The 17,013-nt window shown below is 37.6% G+C and overlaps 1 protein-coding gene across 2 annotated transcripts in view; it reads right to left on the bottom strand.

The window, feature by feature from the left end:
* LOC100560442 (disintegrin and metalloproteinase domain-containing protein 9) overlaps positions 1 to 17,013 on the bottom strand; it is a 53,200-nt gene that overhangs the window by 10,838 nt on the left and 25,349 nt on the right. For both annotated transcript variants that reach the window (XM_008106727.3, XM_008106728.3), the window contains exons 3-16: positions 16,911 to 17,008; positions 15,590 to 15,666; positions 14,477 to 14,555; positions 11,276 to 11,352; positions 10,949 to 11,153; positions 7,106 to 7,171; positions 6,952 to 7,023; positions 5,168 to 5,337; positions 4,618 to 4,702; positions 2,910 to 3,031; positions 2,064 to 2,235; positions 1,805 to 1,894; positions 306 to 501; positions 73 to 178 (exon numbers count right to left, since the gene is read on the bottom strand). In XM_008106727.3, coding sequence (XP_008104934.2) covers positions 73 to 178; positions 306 to 501; positions 1,805 to 1,894; positions 2,064 to 2,235; positions 2,910 to 3,031; positions 4,618 to 4,702; positions 5,168 to 5,337; positions 6,952 to 7,023; positions 7,106 to 7,171; positions 10,949 to 11,153; positions 11,276 to 11,352; positions 14,477 to 14,555; positions 15,590 to 15,666; positions 16,911 to 17,008 — 1,615 coding nt within the window. The remainder of the gene's footprint in view (positions 1 to 72; positions 179 to 305; positions 502 to 1,804; positions 1,895 to 2,063; positions 2,236 to 2,909; positions 3,032 to 4,617; positions 4,703 to 5,167; positions 5,338 to 6,951; positions 7,024 to 7,105; positions 7,172 to 10,948; positions 11,154 to 11,275; positions 11,353 to 14,476; positions 14,556 to 15,589; positions 15,667 to 16,910; positions 17,009 to 17,013) is intronic.

Raw genomic sequence — 17,013 nt, 5'->3', positions numbered from 1 at the left:
GAGTCTAAGAGTGCACAGAAGTGAAGTATTAATGCAATTATAGAATACAAATACAACTTTCAGGTTACTTACGCTTGGGTGCATTTTACAAAATTTCCTCCAGACATCCCACAATTCCCAAATCTGTCTCCATTGCTATTTGCAATTTCAAAACAAATATTTGGTCCTTTTTTGGCTCCTATTAAAACAAATGTTTATTTGTAAAAAAAATACTTCAATATTTTTCCTTGGTGTCTCAGTACTTTCTGAACAGACATGTCTGCCAACTTCATTTGCATGATGTGCGTTATGAATTTGAAACATACCTTTTCCAAAGAGGAATTCACATTGAGAATCATAATTCTGACAAACTCCACTATAGCAGTAATCTTTCATATTGTTACAGGGATAGCCATCCATGATATACACATCATCGGGGCAGTCATGATAGGTTCCATTGCAATATTCGGGGAGATCACAGGTATTCCCTTTTTTCCTGCACTTGATTCCAGCTACTTTGAACTAGAAAATAGGATGTCTGTTACTTTTTTATGCCTGAAGACCATAAAAAGATTGTGATATTATAACATGGAGTGGCATGGGAGACACAGGAAACATGCCCCTGTGATGACTGTTTTGAATAATAATACTTTTGGAAGAATGTATGGAAGGACGCATAAAAGCTCTCTAATCATGCTATGCAGAAATACATAACTACAGCGCTTTCGAAAAATGGGCATCCAACCTCTGTTTAAATATCCAAAGATGACCCCCAGAAACAATCTATTACACTGCTAAACAGCTCTGAGAGTTAAAAATGGGCCTTCTTAATGTTTAGTTACAAGAAAAATGTTTTTCTTTTTGTAATTTGAATCCATTGGCTAATGTTCTATTCTCGGAGCAGCAGAAAACAAGCAAAATTATTTGTTTCATCTCCTTTCTTTCTTTCTTTCTTTCTTTCTTTCTTTCTTTCTTTCTTTCTTTCTTTCTTTGTTTGTTTGTTTGTTTGTTTGTTTGTTTCTTTGCATGACCCCACCCACTGCCTCTACCTTAACCACTTTCCTACCCTTTCCTATGGCACACAGTTAACAGAGGAATTGATCAGCAACTGAACAAGAGGTTTGGGGAGAATTCACACCATGATTTACAAGAGTTGTACTTGACCTACATCCAGAGAACACTGTTAACCCAACCAATGATGGATCTGGACCAAACTTGCCATGGATGATGGGATTTGCAGTACCTTCACAGATACTGTGACCCCCATTGACAATGGACTGGGACCAAACTTGGCACAGAGAAGCCCCATGACCAACTGAACATACTTCAGGGGTTAGTGGGAATGGACCTTGATTTTGGGAGTTATAGTTCACCTGCAGCCAGAAAGCACTGAACCCAGCTGACGTCAGATCTGGACCAAACTTGGCACACAGACCCAACATGGCCAACTGTACATACAGGCCTGATCTTGGGGTGATTGGCCTCGGATCTGGGAGCTGTAATTCACCCTTATCCAGAGAGCCCTGAACCCAGCTGACGACAGATCTGGACTAAATTTGGCACACAGACCCAACATGGCCAACTGTGAATACTGGCAGGGTTTGGGGCTAATTGCCCTGGGAATCTGGGAGTTGTAGTTCACCCATATACAGACAGCACTGAACCCAGCCAACGACGGATCTTGACCAGACTAAAGTGATATTACCTAACATCCTAAAACAAACAATGCTTTTTTCTAATATAACCCAGGCACTGCTGGGTCCCCAAGCTAGTTTATGAATTAAGGTCCCTAGGATTACAGAAAAGATACTGTAAAGGAGCTCACCTGACACTTTTCACAGCACAATCCTTCTGCACATTCTGATCCAGGTGTCAGTTTGCAAGTGGCAGCATCACAGCAAGGGTTTGAACACTCCTGTTAAGAGAAAATAATCATTTGGGCATTCTGTGCCAAATCGTCAAGAGCAAATTATAAAATTAAGGTTCAACTGAAGACAAAGTTATCCAGAGTATTTGTCTGTAATGTTTTTAAGATATTAAAACACGGAATGCTTAATCTAAACAATGTTTCAAAAATTACCTACTTTAGGAGTGCCACAATCACATTCTTCATTTCTGTCCACAATGTTATTGCCACATACAGGTTCTGTGAAAATGTCACTTGGTTTGGGAGCATTTCTAAGACAGGTTCCTCCACCTTTCAAGATGAACTGCTCAAAGTCATTCTCACTGCAGCTACTGAAGTTCCTGGACCCACTAGGAAATACAAAAATAAGTTCTTGGACCTACTACGGTAGGAAATACATTATTTTTTTGGGCTACAATTCTCTAAATTCTTCAGACCAATGAGCTAGAGGATGCTAAGAGTTGTTGTCCAAAAAAGTAACAATTTCAAGCACTTATGTGGCATATTTATTCACCTTGCCTGCAAAAAACTCATGATGTCTCTTGTATGGGTACAATGCATTTGCATAAGCCCCAGGGGTATGCAATATCTGACCCATGGGCTAAAAATGATGCCCTGTCCAGTTATGTGGAACGCAATCCAATCCTAGGGGACTCCAATGTCCAAATTTACCACAATTGCACCAGTAAACCTTCCAAAGCAACAAAGAACTCAAGTTAAAAAGTTGTGTGGATGGCGCACTTAGAAATGTGATGGAACTTTTACAAAAAGATATATGAGCCTAGTCATTTGGAGTAAGGCAAATGTCTACTGGGAAATCTAGAGCAGCACTAATTTAAGAAATAGGACCAGCTTCAATAATGCAACTACATCAATGCTATCGCACTACACCATTGCTGGATTATCATATCTGATAGTAAGAGTCTGAAAACTTGAGGTCCAACAGAGCAGACTGGCGTACTAGACCCTGATATATAGATAGAAAATACATTTGGTTTTTGAAAGAAAAAATAAGAGCTCTTACTTGTCTATACTGTGCATAATGTAGGCACCTGGACAATTTTTATCATCATGATTCATTCCCAGGTTATGTCCCAGTTCATGCGCAACAATACTAGCATGACTTAGCACGGTATCATGATCAAACTGGCAAAGAGAAGAACATAGTTTAACAATGATGTGAACACATGAAAACTTTGCAGCAACCAGGTAGTTCTTTTCAAACTTTTGTCACCTCTGCTGTCGAAATCTGGTTTACAACAATCTAGAGACTTACAGAATCACAGAAATTATCCTCTAAGGTGACATCCCTCAACTCCACCTCACACTCCCTGGACCCTGAGAGACTATGATTTATGATACAGGAAAAATTGTGTTTACTTTCAATCAAGGCTCTACTAACTGCAGCCCATGTTTGTCATCACATAAAAATGCAAAAAAAGTCTTCCATCTCTTCACGTCATTTACTATTTTTAAAAATATATTATTTATTTATTTTATCATAATTCAATACATTTGTTATACGTTGTTTGTTTTACAGCAGACACATAATATTCAATAAAATCTACCATACATTCACTTTTGGCATCTACTATTATTTTTATTCTTATACACATTTTCTATCCCACATCACCGTGTTCCCCTCCACCCAAGCCACTATTTTTATATATCCTCTGTCCAAAATCTCATTTCCTCTTTTGGAGGTAACTTTCTGTCTTTCTCTTTGAATCCTTTTTCAATAAATTTCTCCATACATTGTAAAAGTCACTTCGTTTTCATATCCCTCTTTTAACTTTTAATTTACATATCATTTATTGCCAATTTCCATACTTATACCATGCCTCTATTTGTATATTTATTTTTCTTTTCCAATTCCTTGCTATACGCAGTCTTGCTATTGTTAAGTTTGTTATCATGTCTTTATCTTCTTTTAGTTATTTATTATTATATAATGATAATAAAGCTAAACTAGGACTTTATTCTATTTTAATGTTCATTATATCCTCTATTACTCTAAATACTTTTCTCCAAAAATTACTGACATATTTACATTGCCAACACATATGTATATATGTTCTCGATTCTAGGTATCCTCTCCAGCAATTTTTTGAATAGAAAACACTAGTGATTACTCCTCCTCATATTTTGATAGTGGGGTAAAGGAAGAGTGACTTACTATAACGGTTGCCCAGACATTTACTAAGTAACTGCTCAGGGTTATCCAATAAGTATCATAGCCCAATAAAGATTTATATTTGGCTGTCAATACCTAACCACAACCCAATACTATCCTGTATGATAACACTTCTTATCAAACACTTTCTCCTCTCCCTGGAATACATCAAGTGAATAATTTATTGCAATCACCAACCAGGACAAAAACATAAAAGTGCAAATACAGATGTTTATTTCCTAAGACATCCCAAGCAAAACCTATAGCTATATTTATCAAGCTAGAATATGTATGCATAAAGATTTAATAGCATGCTCAACCATTAACGAAACCCTCAGGCATATTTCCAAGATGCTGTTGAACTAGATCGGTGGTTCTCAACCTGTGTCCCCAGATGGTTTGGCCTTCAACTCCCAGAAGTCTTAACAGCTGGTAAACTAGCTGGGATTTCTGGGAGTTATAGGTCAAAACACCTAGGGACCCACAGATTGAGAACCACTGAACTAAATAAAGGGAAGACACAATAAGACCAAAAAAGAAAAAAATGTAATATACTTACAGTACTGATTGAGCCTCCATGAGCTGGACTGCAGACAGTGCCAACAAAAGCCATTCCAACCGCAGTACCAAATGCTTTTCTGCCTCTGTGATACAAAGGGGAAAAGTATATACTGTGGAAACTAGAAATATGTTCATGTTGTGAACTGCTCTGCAAATGCAGTCTGTGGCATCTAATGTGGGGAGTTTAGCAGATTGGGTAAGATTTTCAACTTTTATATGAAAAAAAATCAGGACTGTATCACCTCCATCCTATGGAATCCTAGGATTTGTATCTGGGGGAAGTAGAATCCTCTGTTAGAGAACTCTAGTGTTCAGACAAGTACATTATAATCAGCTTCAATTTATGGTGGTTCTGTTAATGAGAAGGCCCTCAAGAGCCACAGTTATCAGGCCTGTATGGATGATTGCACAAGAAGGCATTTCATCAGATGGCTCTGACCTGCATGATTCTCCCAGCTACAGATTCTGTCATGTATTTTTTAAAGTCAGGTTTCCATGTATTCCCATCTATAATCACAGGGTGATTTATATAGAAGAGCAATCTTTACATGAGGAGGTGGCTGACGTCATTTCTTGGTCTTTTTGTGAGAACGTTGTGTCTCCATGCTACAAATTTGCTCAGTACATCTCCAGCTGGCCCAGTCACATCTATTGGGTTTTCACTCGTCCATATTTCCACCCCAATTAGGACAACTTGTATGTTTAAGGGACTGAACATCTGCAAATACAGTTATTTAGACATGAACAAACTCCTCTATAATCTTATAATAGTTCATTAACATTCTGCATTTTATTTTTTCAAAACATTAAAAGCAATTGCTAAATATAAGGCCATCCCCGAAAGTAAGACCTAGCAAAGTTTTTGTTTGGAAGCATTCCCGCCAAACAGAACACCAGAGCATGCAGGATCAGTAAATGTACATACCATAGATTGTTGTACATGGAAATAATGGTAACAAGAAATTCTTGATAGGATTCACAGTTTGTCTAGTTATGCTGGTTTGTGATGACAACTACTGTACAGTATGTAATAAATGTTTATTTTTTTGTTCAACAATAAATGTGAATTCTTCATGAAAAAATAAGACATCCTCTGAAAATAAGACCTAGCGCATCTTTGGGAGCAAAAATTAATATAAGAGACTGTCTTATTTTCGGGGAAACACGGTAAGCAAAAGAGATGCAGTGGGCCAGCATTAGCAATTGACATTGCAGCAGTGAGTATATGTAGCTCTACAATGTCTTTCAAGAAATGGAGAATCTGGTGGAGTAAGACTCACAAAATAGGCCTTCTAGAATGTGATCCTAAAATCTGTTATTATGTGGAAAAGGTATGGTAAAGGGAGCTAACAACATACCAAGAGATAAGTGGGGCAGAATTCTCCATGCTACTTTAATCTGTTTCAATTTTATGCTTTCTGTTGTTTGGATAGGATTTTGTGGACCATACACCACAACAATTATGATGTATAAGCAAAAGGTGTTGATAGTGTTATCAACACCCCCCCTCCCCAAATTGAAGCCACAACCAAGGCTCAGATGGACAACCTTATTAAGTCCTCCGGGCACAACTCTGGAATTCCCCAAAGAACCAAACAAATCCTCTTTCCTAAAACTTTCTCATTCACCCACTAAGTCTGGTTTCTGAGATTTGGATAAAAGGGTGAGAAGGTAGCTTGATGGGCTTATTGCTTGTTTCAAGCCTGGATCTTTGTGAGACAGGAGAACTGGTTGAATACCTATCTCTCATTTATAGTGAAGGTATGAGTCAAGGGATCTGTCTCAACAAAGGATTCGAAATTATCACATGCCTCATGTTTATAGTCGTGTAAAAGTACAGTACTCTTTTCAGCCACAATATTTGTAAACAAAGTCTGAATACGTATAAACCAAATAATAAAAGATTTTAGGATATGAAGAGTCGAATTTTTCCATAGAAGCCTGGAAATTCCTCTAATTGGGTAAGTTATATTAATGGATACAACCAAAACAAAAACAAACAAACATTGGTCTAAAATGTTCCCCAGTTTTAGTCCTAACTAGAATAGACCCAATGACTCAAGGAAAACTTGGTGAGTCAACTTTGAGCAAGTCCCACCAATTCAATGTTTCTACTATAGTTAGGACTAGTAATTGGATTCAGGCCAAGGGCAAGAATCTTGTAGTTCTCCAGATGCTGCTGGATTGTAATGCCTTAAATTGGTCACCATTGGCTTCAATAGCTGGGAGCTGATGGAGTTGTAGTCCAACATTTGGAGGGCTACATGACTGCCCCTCTTCCTTTTTCTACAAGTTGGTGTCACATTGCCTAAAAAATGTTGTGATGACTTACCGCATCCACGTAATTAGTCAGTTCAACCACGTCCTTTTGTACAGCTCCAGTATCAGATTTTTTCAACAAATACTAAAACAATTCAAAATACAGCACGTTTTAGGAGAAGAAATTCAAACATGGCAGTAGAATATATTAAGCCAAGAAAAATTACCCTGTTATGATCAACAACGATATACAGTTCCACATATCTTTTCTCTGGCAGCACAGCTCTTCTTCTCTGTAAAGTGGAAATAAGACTGCATAAGCTATAGTTTCATTTCTGCAGGTGCACACGCTCTTTTCATTTTTTAAAAAATGTACATTTTTGAAGTAGGCATCATGCTTAGACCCAGAAGCAGATAAAGGGCCCTCCTTCCATCCCAGCTGCCACTGTCCTGGCCTCAGAGGGAGCAAAGAAGAGTCAAGCATGGTTTCATCTTGTATCACATCAGAAGCAGATAAACTACCCTGTGTCCATCCAACTACCTAGTTCCAGAAGCAAATGAAAGGACCTCCTTCCACCCCAACTTCCACTTCCCTAAACCAAAAGAGAGAGAAGAAGAGACAGTTCTATTCTGCCTAGTCCCAGAAGTAAATGAAAGGTTCTCCCTCCATATCAACTGTCACTGTTTATTACAGGAAGTTGTTAAAAAACAGGAGCTTTTTTGTTGAATTCCAGGACCAGAGAAGTACATGACGAAACAGAAGAGTGGCCTGCCTCAGGGGAGTGTGCTTGCTCCATCAATATTTAACATTTACAGAAATGATCAGCCACTGCCAAAAGGGACAGAGAGTTTTATCTATGCTGACGATCGTGCCATCACCGCCCAAGCAGGGAGCTTTCAAATAGTTGAACAGAAGCTCTCTGAAGCTTTAGGTGCTCTTATGCCTATTACAAGGAAAAACAGCTGATTCCTAATCCATCAAAAACACAGATGTGTGCTTTTCACCTTAAGAACAGACAAGCATCTCAAGCTCTGAGGATTACCTGGGAAGGAATCTCACTGGAGCATTGCACCACACTAAAATACCTGGGAGTTACCCTGGACTGCCATCTGACTTACAAGAAGCACTGCTTGACTATCAAGTAAAAAGTGAGCACTAGAAATAATATCATACGAAAGCAGACTGGCACAACCTGGGGATCACAACCAGACACAGTTAAGACATTTACCCTTGCGCTTTGCTACTCTGCTGCTGAATATGCATGTCCAGTATGGAACACATCTCACCACATTAAAACAATGGATGTGGACAAATTATACTGTTTAACCAGTATTGCACCACCTTCCTCCGCCAAGAAGTAGCAGCCAATAATGAAAGGACCAAGGCAGTGACATCTCTGGCCCGTTCCCTGTTCAGATATCAGCCAACGCGCCAATTCCTTAAATCAAGAAACAGTTTTCTAAGATCTACAGAGATACTCACAGGAACACCACAGCAAGTGAGAGTCCAAAAGTGGCAGGCTAAAACTGTTATTGTTTTTGTAAAAAAAAAAACAATAACGGAACCTAACACCATGGCTGATAACGAATGAGAGATTTCCCCCCCCCCCCCCGGGCACACACAAGACTGGGCGACTTGGAAGGTGCTGAATAGACTGCGCTCTGGCACTCATTAAGAAATGAGGCCAGAAAGTGGAGTCCACGACATGCGAATGTGGAGAAGAGCAAACCATAGTCCACCTATTACAGGCACAATGGAGGATCTTCTTATAGCAACATCAAAGGCACTCTAAGTGGCCAGCTACTGCTCAAATGGCATTTACTGTATATACTCGAGTATAAGCCAACCCGAATATAAGCCAAGGCACTTAATTTTACCACAAAAAACTGGGAAAACTTATTGACTCGAGTATAAGCCGAGGGTGGGAAATGCAGCAGCTACTGATAAATTTCAAAAACAAAATTAGATCCAATAAAATTACATTAATTGAGGCATCAGTGGGTTAAATGTTTTGAATATTTACCGTATTTCAAAGAAAAACAGTAAACTAACTCTATAAGTGGAAAAGCAACAATAACTTTATAATAATAATCATCATCATCATCAACAGCTTCATTTGTACCCTGCCCTATCTATCTCCCCCTGGGGACTCAGGCCAGCTTCCAACATAGTAAAAGGCAAACGTATAATGCCTACATAAACAATGCAGGGCTAGATATAGATCTATATATATATATATATACTAATTTCACATGTGTATTTCCCCCTGAAACCTTTGCAAATCCTCTCTCTATGTGCATTTTCCTCCTGCAATATTTGCAAGCCCTATTTATCAATGTTAATATCTATCTAGACATCTGTGTGTCTATGTGTGCACGCACGCACATTTTCCCTCTGCACTTGCAAACATGTGAGGGTAAAATTCATATAAAATTCATATATAAAATTAATGTATACATATAGGAACATATGTACATGGAAATCTCTAGTTATCTATATTTACATAGGATTTGCAAAGACCTGTAAACATATGAGGAGAAAATTCATATATTAATGTATTTGTAGGGGGAACATCTATATAAATACTTAGAAGCTTTGAGGCATGCATTTGCCCAAGGAAGAAATGCAAGCAAAGTCCCCGTAAAAACAACTTTGTCCTCTTTTCTCCTGCCCTTTCCCACCTCTTTTCTTTCTCCCTTTTTCAAACTCTAAAGGTAGCCAGAAAAGGCTTTTTAAAACTTCTCCCCCCCTCCCAAAAAAACCCACCTCATTTTTGTTTCCTTAGGAATAAAAAGAAATACACACCTTCTGTTGCTCTCTTTTCCCTCCTTCCTTTAGACTTAAATGTTCTTGCAATAATAGTAATAATAATAATAATAATAATAATAATAATAATAATAATGAATTGTGCAAATTTGCAAGAATATCTTTTTTTATTCCCCTTCTACCCATGCCATCTGGCTTGCAAGGGTTTCTCTCACACTCTCCTTTTGCTTTTGAAAACAGTCGCTTCTTGTCTCTGTCTCTCTCAAAAAAATAAGATAACCAGCTTGGGAGGAGAAGCAGAGGAGGGAGGTTTTGGAAAAGAAATCATACTGTGGCTTCTGGCTTGATCTTGACCCGAATATAAACCGGGGGAGGCTTTTTCAGCTCATAAATAAGGGCTGAAAAACTTGGCTTATCTTCGAGTATATACGGTAGTATAATGCCAAGTTTTTAAACTTTGTTTTGTCTTTTTAAATACATTACAACTGTACCCTCGGTTCGCTTCTGACACGTTAAATAAATAAATAAATAACCATTAATGTCATAATCTTGTAAGGAGATAGGAAAAAGCAGCTCCATTATGCCTAAGCCTAGAAGTAGATAAAAGCTCCTACCTCCATCCCAGATGTCACTGCCCTGGCACTGAAGGAAAGGAAGAAGAGGCAGACACAGCTCCGTCATGGTAAAGCCCAGAAGTAGATAAAAGCCTCACCCCCCCTCCCCCAGCACTATCTTAACTGCTATTGCCCTAGACTCAAAAGGAGAGAAACATAGCTTTATTATGCATAGGCTCAAAAGAAGATGAAACAGCCTTTCTTCATCCCAACTGCTACTGCCCTAACCTGGAAGGGAGCGAAGAACCAGCAATATCTACTGGACCTAATCCCCTCCTTGAATGCCATTCCCTTTTCTGTATGTTCATGTCTTATTTAGATTGTATACCTGAGGGCAGGGAACTGTAAAATTAAGAATTTTAAGCCTCTTTGTTTTGGTTAAAGAAATATAAATAACTGAATAAATAAAAATGAAGAGATCAACTCAAGTTGAATTCAAGCAGACAGTTCATATGAGCAACTTCTTCTTTTTTAATCAGTGTCCCATTTTTCTTTGTACTATTTTAACTGCAGAACTAAAATAAGAGTAAAGCGGGAGAGAAAAATCTACCCAAATATGAAATAAATCAGTAATATTTTTTTACAAAAACAATTAACAGAATTACTATTGAACACTAGAATTACTAAGATTAAGGTATACAATATCAAGCTATATAATTTTAGGTGGGAAAAGACAGAAATGCATTTACCCTAAGAAATGTCTCCACACTATGTGACACATTTGTGTATTTGAAAAAGCTCTCTGAACTCTGATCATGGTATTGAACATCGTTTGACACACCACATGTAAAGGGCTGGTGAGAATTTTCTAATATAAAGAAGAAGTGTTCAAATCGATCGGATCCAGTAACCGGTTCCATACCATATCGTCTACCACCAACATGGAGGATTCCCCTAAAACCATAAAAGGAAAAATTAAGATCCACTCAGATATATAATTACAACGAAACAATTCATAGCAATAGGATTAACTAAAACTCAAGTAAAGATGGGAGAAGATAAAAGTTAATACATACCTAAGGCCATCACAGGTACTGAGTGCAAGCCAGGAATCCTTAATCCCTTCAACTACTCCACGATAATAACAATGGTCCTGAAATCAAATAAATAAGAGGGGTTTCAGATACAAACAGCAAACGAAACGTCTGACAGAAACAACTATGGCATGTTTATTCACATTGTCCCCTTATTTTTAAATGCTATAGATTTCTATAGATTCTAAAGTACAGAGGTATCAGCCTTAGCACACCTAAATAATCAATAGTCTGCAAATCACTTTCCTTCTTTGTCTCATAAAAAAACTGAGAGGAAACATTCACAATCAGAACTTGCAAAACTTTTAACCCCTGTGTTTAAAATGCTTCCCAAAGTCACATTGGGATCCAAAATGCTTGTACCCAAAAAGTTTTGTATTTTGTATTTTTATTTTTTTAAAGAATATTTGCATATTCTTAATGAGTTATCTTGGAAATAAAACCAAGTCTAAATGATAAATTCACTTGTAGTTTCATATATGCCATGTACAGGCAGTCTCTGAGTTACAAATACAGTAGAGTCTCACTTATCCAAGCCTTGCTTATCCAAGCCTCTGGATTATCCAAGCCATTTTTGCTGTCAATGTTTTCAATATATTGTGATATTTTGGTGCTAAATTCATAAATACAGTAATTACAACATAACATTACTGCTTATTGAACTACTTTTAATGTCAAATTTGTTGTATAACATGATGTTTTGGTGCTTAATTTGTAAAATCATAACCTAATTTGATGTTTAATAGGCTTTTCCTTAATCCCTCCTTATTATCCAAGATATTCACTTATCCAAGCTTCTGTCGGCCCGTTTAGCTTGGATAAGTAGGAGCCCCCAGATGGCGTAGTGGACTAAGTGACTTGAAGGTTGGGTTGCTGACCTGAAAGCTGCCAGGTTCGAATCCCACCCGGGGAGAGTGTGGATGAGCTCCCTCTATCAGCTCCAGCTCCATGCGGGGACTTGAGAGAAGCCTCCCACAAGGATGGTAAAAACATCAAAACATCCGGGCGTCCCCTGGGCAACGTCCTTGCAGACGGCCAATTCTCTCACTCCAGAAGCAACTCCGGTTGCTCCTGACACGAAAAAAAAAAAAAAAGCTTGGATAAGTGAGACTCTGCTGTATTCAACTTACAAATGACTCATAGATAACAACAGGGTGAGGCAACAGGAAGTAACAGAGAAATCTAGGAAGGGAAAATCACTCCTGAAAGAGTTATCACAGAAGGAAAGTGTGTCCACTGAAGCTTTCTCACAGATCCTTCTTTCCATAAGAAGCTTTTTTTTTTTTCAAAATCCAATTATCACAGGTACAGAAACTAATTAGCTTTGCAGTTGGACTCTCACTTGGTATAAATGACAGTCTGTCAGAATGCTTGTAACAAAATGTATGGCATGTCTGCAAGTGGATATTGTCAGATCTCCCACTTATATGGAAAGTGTATCATTTTAAAAGAGCAATTCTGCTGTGAAAACTCTTCACTATTTAGACACAAAGGGAATAGATTCATTGGTCAATTTAGAATAAGCTAATGGAATTTAACCTTGACATTGGCCCTTGTAAATCATGTGCCAATTATAGAAACATGAAAGAAAAAACTATTTGTAAAGCTAGAAATGTTTCTTAACTATTGTGCTATTAATCATCTGGGCTTAGAAGGAAGTGTGGCACATTTCAGGACAGCAACGCCCTGCAGCACTGTGGCTTCCTAGAACAGTATTATACCTGCACTTTCTTAAACTTTCTTAACCCAGCACTCTGTAGATATCTTGGACTTCAACACCCATAGTCCCCAAATACAATGCCCACTGTTGTGTTGGTTACTGATTACACTATGTAACACCATTTTTGTTCCTGGGTTACAAATGATATTTCCTAATTGCTTCTATCATAAAAACATGGGAAAAGTTTATTAAACTGGAAAAACTTTGTTTTTGTGGGACATCCTGCAGCACATTTTGCAATAGTTTTTCAATTACAGTAGAGTAGAGTCTCACTTATCCAACACTCGCTTATCCAACGTTCTGGATTATCCAACGCATTTTTGTAGTCAATGTTTTCAATATATCGTGATATTTTGATGCTAAATTTGTAAATACAGTAATTACAACATAACATTACTGCGTATTGAACTACTTTTTCTGTCAAATTTGTTGTATAACATGATGTTTTGGTGCTTAATTTGTAAAATCATAACCTAATTTGATGTTTAATAGGCTTTTCCTTAATCTCTCATTATCCAACATATTCGCTTATCCAACGTTCTGCCAGCCCGTTTATGTTGGATAAGTGAGACTCTACTGTACTATCTTATAGTGTCTTGACCAATTCAACATATTTGTGCCAGTCACAAAAATGAAGTTTCTGGAGTTTAACTACTACAGTAGAGTCTCACTTATCCAACATTCGCTTATCCAGTGTTCTGGATTATCCAACACATTTTTGTAGTCAACGTTTTCAATATATTGTGATATTTTGGTGCTAAATTTATAAATACAGTAATTACTACGTAGCATTACTGCGTATTGAACTACTTTTTCTGTCAAATTTGTTGTCTAACATGATGTTTTGGTGCTTAATTTGTAAAATAGGAGCCTCCAGTGGCCTAGGGGATAAAAGCCTCGTGACTTGAAGGTTGGGTTGCTGACCTGAAAGCTGCCAGGTTCGAATCCCACCCGGGGAGAGCATGGATGAGCTCCCTCTATCAGCTCCAGCTCCATGCGGGGACATGAGAGAAGCCTCCCACAAGGATGGTAAAACATCAAAACATCCGGGTGTCCCCTGGGCAACGTCCTTGCAGACGGCCAATTATCTCACTCCAGAAGCAACTCCGGTTACTCCTGACATGGAAAAAAATGTAAAATCATAACCTAATTTGATGTTTAATAGGCTTCTCCTTAATCTCTCCTTATTAACCAACATATTTGCTTATCCAACATTCTGCCGGCCCGTTTATGTTGGATAAGTGAGACTCTACTGTACTTTCAAAGTATGTACCATACAATTAAACAGAAAATAACACTGTTAAACCAGGAATAGGAAAATTTTCAAATTTGTTAAATAATGTTATGGGTATTGTAATCCAAAACATGTGGAATGAATCCAATTGGGAAAGTTTGTTGATGGAACTGGAGTTTCTAGTCAAAAGATGTCAGTCCTTCAGAGACAGGTCTCATGATCAGCATACCTTAGTTTTAAAGGGAGTGCTTTCCAAATTACCATCTTTGCTGTAGGTATGCATTATGAACTGTTCACCAATAAGGTTTCTGGAAATCAAAATTAAAACAACATAGTTCATTGTGTTGGAATTAAAATATTCTTCAGGAAACCAGATACTTCAGTTATCCATATGAGAATACATTTCTATTACATATTGTGGACAGTTAAATACACCATCTTATCTGACACAGCAGATAATACTGCATATACTCAAGAATAAGTCTAGTTTTTCAGCCCTTTTTTAAAACTGAAAAAGCCCCCCTTGGCTTATACTCGGGTGAGGGTCCTGGTTGGCTTATATTTGGGTCAGCTTATACTCGAAAATATACGGTACATTTATTATTTTTCTCTATTATTATTGGTATTACTACATTTATTATTTTTCTCCATTATTGTTGCTACTATTATATTTACTTTACTCTATTATTATTAATAATAATAATAATACATTTATTATTTCACTCTGATCTTATTATTATTATTGCATTTTTTATTTTACTCTATTTATTATTACATGTATTATTTTCCTGTATTTATTATTATTATTATTATTATTATTATTATTACATGTATTATTTTACTCTATTATTATTAAAAGGATACATAAGCACATTTACATTGAAGAAGATGAGAATAATGATAGGATCAGAGTTGGGCAGTCTTATCTTAAATTTGAGCTTTATGTAAGTATTCAAAAACATTTAGCCTACTGATGCCTCAATTAATGTAATTTTATTGGTATCTATTTTTATTTCTGAAATTTACCACCCTTGGCTTATACTGGAGTCATTGTTTTCCCAGTTTTTGGTGGTAAAATTAGGTGCCTCGGCTTATATTCAGGTCGGCTTATACTTGAGTATATACAGTAATTGTCAGATAACTTTTACAGGTAACATTTCCCCAACTCCTTATTCTTGGTCTATAATTCAGAAGGGACATCTCCTGCTGTTACGTTTTAATTAATGTCATTTGAATACCTTCTTTCATTTAGAGTGCTTACTCAAATAAGATTTTAATATACAATTCTATACAAATTAAAATAAAAAAATCAGATGTTCTTAGATTTAAAAATTTAACATACACATTTTTCTTCAGTTTCAGAATGTGTGTGCCATTTCTAGTTGGAATCAAGTAAGATAGTTGGTTGTCTGGATATTCCTGTAAAAAAATTAATAGACACCATGTAACTTGCAGTTTTCTTAAATTCATGATATCAAAAACATACAGTTTCCACTTTTAAACAGAGACTTAGATCCACAGTGCAGTAATAAGTTCGGCATTGGGTGCTTTACTACCAAATAGTTGATCAATTAATGAGTTGTAAGTATTACAATAGATCGCCTGCATTAGAAATGGGTAGAGAGAAAAGAGATTTCACATTCCAGCCCTGTAGATCTGTCTGGCTGCGACTGTTGCACCCTCAATGTGAATTGTGCTGATGCAGCAGTGGGGAAGGTTATGCAGTTCAGTTCAGCTCAAATACGATTGTGGGAGAAGGGGATATTAAAAGAGTACAGTGGCCTGACACTCTTTGAATCATACATATGCAGCCATTGATTCAATTGATCTGCTCTTGTTAGGACTAGTAATAGCAAGGGTGGCAATTCCTGCAGCCCTACAAATGCTGTTGGACTCCAGCTCCCAGCAAACCCCAGCCAGCAAAACCAATGGTTGGGAAAACTGGGAGCTGCAGCCACCAATATCTGGAGAACCATAGGATTCAGGTCACAATAACCCATCTGAAGTGTATTTATTTTTACTATTTACAGTATTTATAGTCTGCCCTTCTCACCCCGAAGGGGACTCATGGCGGATCACAATGCACACATACATGGCAAAGATGCAGTGCCATTAGATACATGACATATAGACAGATCAAGAGGCAATTTAACATTTTCCAGCTTCTGGCTTCATGAGGGTATGCTCGATTCTGGCCACAGGGGGAGCTGTCGTTTCATCGTCCACTTGTGACACCGAGTCCTTGATGGAGTACTTCCTCATTCCTTTCCGCACACTGCTGGAAGTTCGCATAAAGCAGTGCCTAAATTTTCTACTCAACAGATGCAACTGTCTTTTGAGCTGCTTAGCTAGGCAATTAATGGTCGGGAGCTTAATCCAACCCAGACAGTGTATTCTCCAACTGTCCAGATTTGCAAGGATAATTCTGATTAATCTTTTGCTTCCCTGTTGTTTCAGCTACTTTTAAAATTTACCAGTTTTCCTCTCAACCTCTCCCTCTGTCCTCAGCTAAGGTGGGTTGCATTTAATTCACTCAGCAGGATGTTATGGGGAAGTGAGTAGGCTCAAGCAAAAGTAAATTGTGGTAGCCTCTCCTACTATATGCAGTAGAATATCATATAAAGAGCAGGAAAGAGGAGACACTCTCAGAGAGATTAACAAACCTCATGAAAATACGTCCAGCGTTTTTCCTTGTTGGTCAGTCTTTGAGGAATTACAATCTCATATGTGGAATGCCTGGAGATCGGGTTCACATCCTTGCCTAAA

The sequence above is a fragment of the Anolis carolinensis genome, chromosome 3 (genome assembly GCF_035594765.1).
Source record: "Anolis carolinensis isolate JA03-04 chromosome 3, rAnoCar3.1.pri, whole genome shotgun sequence".
Classification (NCBI taxonomy): Eukaryota; Metazoa; Chordata; class Lepidosauria; order Squamata; family Dactyloidae; genus Anolis; species Anolis carolinensis.
Note: the sequence above shows the minus strand (reverse complement) of the source record. Positions and strands in the feature narration are given on the sequence as shown.